Raw genomic sequence first — 6,619 nt, forward strand, 5'->3', positions numbered from 1 at the left:
TTAAAGTAATTCTCTTTTCTTATTTTCCTCTTGCATTAATTTTAACAAATCCTAAGAGACTGGGATAACAGCACCAATTAGATTAATTGTGAGTTCTGTGCATTAGGCTGTCAAGGCCATACTAGTACAAAAAATCAGTCTATGCCCACAGCCTTTCAGGTTTGTGAAAGTCTTATGAAATGAGGTCTAAGCTTGTTTCTCCTCTTCTGCAAATCATCCTTTACATCAAAGTGTTTCTGTCTGACTCTGCTTTCTGTCATCCAGGAAGACAAATCTTCAACCCTCATCTTCAACCAGACACTGGAAAGCAGTGGTTCCAAACTCCTAGTCATGCCTCAGCAAGAACCAGGCACAGCCCAGTGAGTAGCAGGGGACACGGAAATGGTGATAGGACTGCTGGGAACCCTATTTCCTCCTCTTCCAGACAAGCGGCAAGATTGGGATAGAGAGATAGGAAAGCAGCAGTGTGGTAAATGCTATCTCAGAGGGCTAAAAAGTTTATATTCTTTTTCTATTGAGGATCTCAGAAGTCACATTCGAGTTCTGCTCTACTCATCCACCATGTATAGCTTCCATAGATATCCCTCACAGTAAAGCAAGAAATAGCTTCCTCCCATAATGAACATATATGTTATGGTTTGTGTCTGCATGTCCCCCCACATCCTCATGCAGCCATGGGGCGGGCTTCTAGATTTATGATTGATTCATGGTCCAATGTTGGAATTATGTATGTAAGTGCTACACCTGCCCTGGGATGAATAGTTTGCATACAGTGTAAGAGAGGGAAAGAGGGTTGCCTCCGCTTCCCCCTTTTGCTCTTGTTGCTTTGCTATCTTCCATTCCATGAACGGTTGACCTCTGCCATGTGTCACCCTGCCTTGCAACCAGCCAAGTATGGACTGAAACCTCCACAAACACTAAGCTAAGTAAACCTTTCCTTCCTTAATTTTGAGTGTCAGGTATTTTGTCTCAGCAATGAGAGAAAAGTAACCAAGACAATATACATCAGTGTACATTTTCTTCCCTTCCCAGCCTGCTAATCATTAGTTTACTTTCCTTTACAATAGATTAATTTGCATTTTGTAGAATTTTCCATTAGGAATCTTAGTTTTTGCTGATTTTCTTCATGTTCCATAATTATTCTTAGATTAATCAATGATGTTTATGTGCAAAGTTAATTATATTTCTTGCTAAATAGATTCTGTTCTACAGGCATGGTACTATCAGTGTGTAGACACTTGAGTTCTTTCAAGTTTTGGCTGTTGCAAATAAACTTGGTATTTAACATTTAAAAACAAACAAGAATTGGGTCGCTGCAAACTTCCCTTACTTTCAAAATGATCCTGAAGCTCCTACTGCTGGTTATGGTAGTGATTATAATATAATAATCACAACATCATGAAACTTTACTAAGAGTTTCCTAGTACTAGGCTCTGAACTATGCATTATGTAGCTTTTTTCATACTATCTACATAAGCCCATTGTAGATATTGGTGCACACATTATCATTATTTTAAAATTGGGAAAGAAACACAGCATTTTACTCTTGAGCAAGTTCTGGAGTAAAATGGGATGAAGTCAAGACTGGATTCAGGTAGCACAACTCCATTCACAGGGCACCGAGGGAGCACTGTGCCCAGCCAACCCAGTGTCTCATTTCTTTTTTCTGTTCACGGTAGGTGGAGGAAGATGAATCATCATTTCTTTTTTTTTTTAATTTTAACTTATATTGAAAAAGCATTTATTTTGGCTCACAACCTGGGAAATTCTATTTAAATATCATATTATTAGTATATGTTTTCTGTACATCATGGTTTACATTCACCATAGGCAGCTGGTACATGGACATAACACATCCTAATTCCTTTTACTTTCCCTTCTCCTCCCCTCCTTTTATCTCTTGGCCCCCTTCACATTTGCAAAAGCTCTAAGAGCTTGAATCCTTTCTGAGTCACTGGAGCCTGTGCTGTGTTTGACCAAACAAATTCTCTGTTAAATATTACTCATCCTTTGTTGTTCACAAAGACCAAGCAATATGATTTCTTTTGTCTTTCTCAGACAGGGTCTTGCTATGCAGTTCTGGCTGAATTTCAACTCACTTTGTAGCCCAGGTTGGCCTTAAATTCAGAGCAATCCTCCTGCCTCAGCCTCTCAAGTGCTGGGATTACAGGCATGTGCCACCATGCTCAATTTTTGGCAATATGATTTCCATTCAATGGGTGCTTTCTTGCCTGCACTTTCCTTCCTTTCAGAGATCTCTATATAATTAGAGAAATGAATGAGATGCTATCATTTCCCTCCATTCACTCTTTTTTGAGGTGACCAGGAAAGACAAGGTCCTGATAGAGTCATTTGCTCAGTGCGAATTCTTCCTAAGTGCCTTGTGAATCAAAGTTCATTACTCAGAAAAATGCACATGAAAAATAAGGATGTGTCTGGATTTTTATGAATTTTCTATGTGATTTAGTATTTTCCCCTTAATAGGGTTTTAAATATTATATTATAAAACAAATATAAAGAAGAGACACCAGATAGTCTTTCTGAGCATCTGTGTATCTTGAATGATGTGTGACATATCCCTGGAGGAAGATGTCATCAAGTTAATGTCATACATTAGAGAAAGGTGGATATAGCTAAGATCTATGCCAAGTAATTATAGAAAATTTTCATTAGGTCAGTTTGATCTATAAAAAATGAGTTCAAGGACTCGTTAAACACAGCATAGCACAGCCCAAGGTGCAAGCTTGCAAGGAGCCAGCAGTTTAAAATGCAGGGCAACCTTCATTCAACACACCAGAGCAAGAGGAGACAGATTCCTGGGCAGTAGTCATTGTCTCAGTGCCCACTGGCTGCATCAAGGAATAGGTACTGCAGAAACAGGATGGACCTTGCATTAGTGAGATTTCTATTACTGGAACAAATACCTGACATACACAACTTAAAGGTAGATAGGTTTACTTTTGGCTTCTAGTTTCAGAGGTTTCAGTTCATAATTGTCTGGCTCCATGGTAGAGGGCATGGCAAAGGAACGTTGATCCCTTCATGGCAGTCAGGAAGCAGAGAGAGACAGAAAGAGCTGGGGAGCTGGGAAAGTACCAGAGATAGGAATATGCCCTTCAGGGTTTTGCCCCAATAACCTACTTCTTCCCTATACCCTAAGATCCCATTCAGTTATGAATGCATTATGGATTAATGTGTCAATGGATTAATGCATTGATGACAGTATCTGCGCGGGCCAGTTACCACTGTGAGCATTTCTACATCAGGGATCAAGCCCTCAATGCATGAGTCTTTGGGGACACTTCTCATTTGAACCATAATGGACACTCACCCAAAATCTGGTTTGAAGGTGGGAGCTAACAATGCTGCACATATCAGAGCATAAAATGTTTTGTTTCTTTGTGGAAAGAAATTCCTGTCTGTTTAGCACATAGCAGGCCTATTGTGCTTGTCTGAAATGGTAGGAGCATTCAGGAAAAGTGGCTGGCTTGTGGTTTGCATTGTGGTTAGGATATGAGAGTTCTGGTTGTGGGCACGAGCTTCTGTGGCTTGAGTCTCCTGCCTATTCTGAGGGAGGAAATACTGAGCTTTCTTATTTCTTATCACCTCTCCCAGATGACAAGAAAGTGTGAAGCTTACAAACCCACAGGAATCTAACAGGAAAAAGTGGAGTCAGATTCCTTCTTACATAGCTCTTAAAGGGTATTTATACATTATACATAAAGTCCCTTGTAGGGATTTTATGTATTTTGCTAAAATAAAGAACACTGGACAATTTAATGGAGTTCTTTAAATTGTAACATTTTGTTTTCCTTTAAGGAGAAGGATATTTCTTACTATAGTTGAATCTGAAGTGTGCCCCAAAAGGCATATTGTTGAAGGCTTGTGGTGCTATTTCAAAGTGGTGGCATCTTTAAAAGGTGGGGCCTAGGTACAGGAAGTTAGGTCACTGGGGGCGTGGTCTTGAAAGGAATGTAGGAACCCCAGCCAATCTTTCTCTCTCTCTGCTTCCTGACTGCCATGACATAAGCAGCCATTCTCAGTATGCATGTCTACCATGTTGTATTGTGTGGCACAGCTCCAAAGCAACAGGAACAACTGATCATGGTCTGGAACCTCAAAACTATGGGCCAAAGAAACCTTTCCTCTTTTAGGGTTGAGGTTATCAGGTATTTTATCAGAAATCAGTATCAGAAATCAGTATCAGTATCAGTGTCAGTATCAGAAATCTGATTATCAATCTTATGTTCCATTCAATGCAAAGGACTAATACTTTAGTATATTTATGAATTTTTTTCATCCATAAATTTCCTCACTCCCACAGATTCTTTATCTCAATGTTTCTAAAGTGGATGTATATAAAACAGGCAAACATAATTGAAACCAATACAGGGAGTATTCTATGAAGAATGTATTTGCCACAACTAAGAAATAGTGTTAAATATGCATGGTCCTTGAGCATCAATATTTTCATTATGAATTGCTTAAATTTACAATATAGGCACAACAGTAGGTCTCTATATGTTTCCTTCCTTTACTCCAGCTTTTATTTATTTTCTAAAAGATGCCTCTGCCAGGTAGAACTATGGAATCTAACGGGTGTCTTGGAATTTTTCCTCCTGGGATTCTCAGAAGATTCGGATCTGCAGCCCATCCTCTTTGGACTGTTCCTGACCATGTACCTGGTCACAGTGCTTGGAAACCTGCTCATCATCCTAGCAGTCAGCTCTGCCTCCCACCTCCACAAACCCATGTACTTCTTCCTTTCCAACCTGTCCTTGGCTGACATTGGCTTTAGCACCACTACAATCCCCAAGATGCTGGTGAACATCTACACACACAGCAAATCCATTACCTATGTGGCCTGCCTAACTCAGGTGTCTTTTTTTGTTCTTTTTGGATGTTTGGACAGCCTGCTGCTGGCTGTGATGGCCTATGACCGCTTGGTGGCCATCTGTCACCCTCTGCACTACCCAGTAACCATGAGCCCCCGCCTCTGTGGCTTGCTGGTCCTGGTGTCATTTTCCATCAGTCTTTTGGATGCCCAGGTGCAATGGATAATGGTCTCACAACTTGCATTCTGCTCAGATATAGAAATCCCTCATTTCTTTTGTGATGTTCCTCAGCTCCTTAAGCTTGCCTGTGGTTATACATCTACTAGCAACATATTAATGTATTTTGTTGGCACCATCTTTGGTGGTGCTCCAGTGTCGGGAATTCTTTACTCTTATACTCGAATCATTTCCTCCATTCTAAGAGTCCCATCAACAGGTGGGAAATATAAAGCTTTCTCCACCTGTAGCTCTCACTTATTAGTTGTTTGTTTGTTTTATGGAACAGGCCTTTCAGTATACTTCAGCTCAGCTGTCTCACATTCCCCTGACAAGAATATTATAACCTCAGTCATGTACACAATTGTCACCCCCATGCTGAACCCCTTTGTCTACAGTTTAAAGAACAGGGACATCAAGAGAGCACTTTGGAGTCTCCTCAACAGAACAGCATGACATAAATACCTGGGTCATTGTTTTCAATGGCCTCCTCAACAGAACAGCCTGACATAAATACCTGGGTCATTGTTTTCAATGGCCATCTCTTTTATCTTTTGTAAAAGAATTCAAAACAAAATAATTGTCTTTGACCACATCAATTTCTAGCTGTCAGGATTTTTATTCTGATGTTTCATATCAGATGTTGCTTCACTTGGTATTGCTATAGTTTGGGTCCTGAATGTTTCCCAGTGTCCAGTGTGTTCAAGGCTTGATCTCCAGCCTGTGTCATTATCAGGAGGTGGTGGAACCTTTAGGAGGTACAAGTTAAGTCATTAGGAGATTTGCCTAAAAGAGGATCATGGGACTCTTCTCTCTTCTTCCCTTAGCTTCTCCAAAACAAATTCACCTCCTTTTGCCAAATCCTCCCCACCACTGATGTACTGCTTTGCCATGGGCCCAAAAGCAACTGGGCCAACCAACCACAGGGTGAAAATTAGAGTCAAAATACATCTTTCCCACTTTATATGCTGTTTATGTCAAATGCTTTGTCACAGTGATGGAAAGCCAGTGGAGGCATACCTTGAGTAGGATTTGGAGGAAATTCTGGCATCCTACATGCCCAAACCATTGCATGATTAAATACAATGACACTTCCAGATTCTTCTCTGTTTATCATCCATGACCCATGAACCCTGGAAAGATGAACAATGTTCTCTTTTAAAAATAAGCATACAACTCTCAATCCTCCTCATAGTTCATAACTATTTTGCATAAAATTTTGGCATTGATGAAATCTATTAGTGCAGATTATGCGAGAGATTACATGTCATTGACCTTCAAAATTGACACCATAAAGTGGGTGTGGTTGTGCATACCTGTAAATCCAGCACTCGAGGCTGAGACAGGAGTATCAGTGAGAATTTGAGGCTGGCTGAGACTCCATAGTGAGTTCAAGGTGAGGCTGAACTAATAGTAAGACCTTGTCTTAAAAGAAAATTGGGACTCAGGTGAATGGTGTGGAGGGTGGTCCCTCCCATTACCATTGCTCCACTGTGACCCAGGTGAACTGCATTGGAAGGCACAAAAATGGCCCCTCCCCTCCCTGCTACCATGACTGAGGTGGACCT

At 40.6% G+C, this 6,619-nt stretch overlaps 2 protein-coding genes across 2 annotated transcripts in view; one reads left to right on the forward strand and one right to left on the reverse strand.

Annotated features, from left to right (window-relative positions):
• Positions 1–6,619, reverse strand: part of LOC102016068 (olfactory receptor 7D4-like) — a 68,284-nt gene that overhangs the window by 11,293 nt on the left and 50,372 nt on the right. The window lies entirely within an intron of this gene.
• LOC102017351 (olfactory receptor 7D4-like) overlaps positions 293–6,619 on the forward strand; it is a 49,644-nt gene continuing 43,317 nt past the window's right edge. The window contains exon 1 of the mRNA XM_005405554.2: positions 293–359. Coding sequence (XP_005405611.1) covers positions 331–359 — 29 coding nt within the window. The 5' untranslated portion in view covers positions 293–330. The remainder of the gene's footprint in view (positions 360–6,619) is intronic.

This window comes from Chinchilla lanigera, unplaced genomic scaffold (genome assembly GCF_000276665.1).
Source record: "Chinchilla lanigera isolate Chin_1 unplaced genomic scaffold, ChiLan1.0 scaffold00094, whole genome shotgun sequence".
In the NCBI taxonomy this organism is placed as follows: domain Eukaryota; kingdom Metazoa; phylum Chordata; class Mammalia; order Rodentia; family Chinchillidae; genus Chinchilla; species Chinchilla lanigera.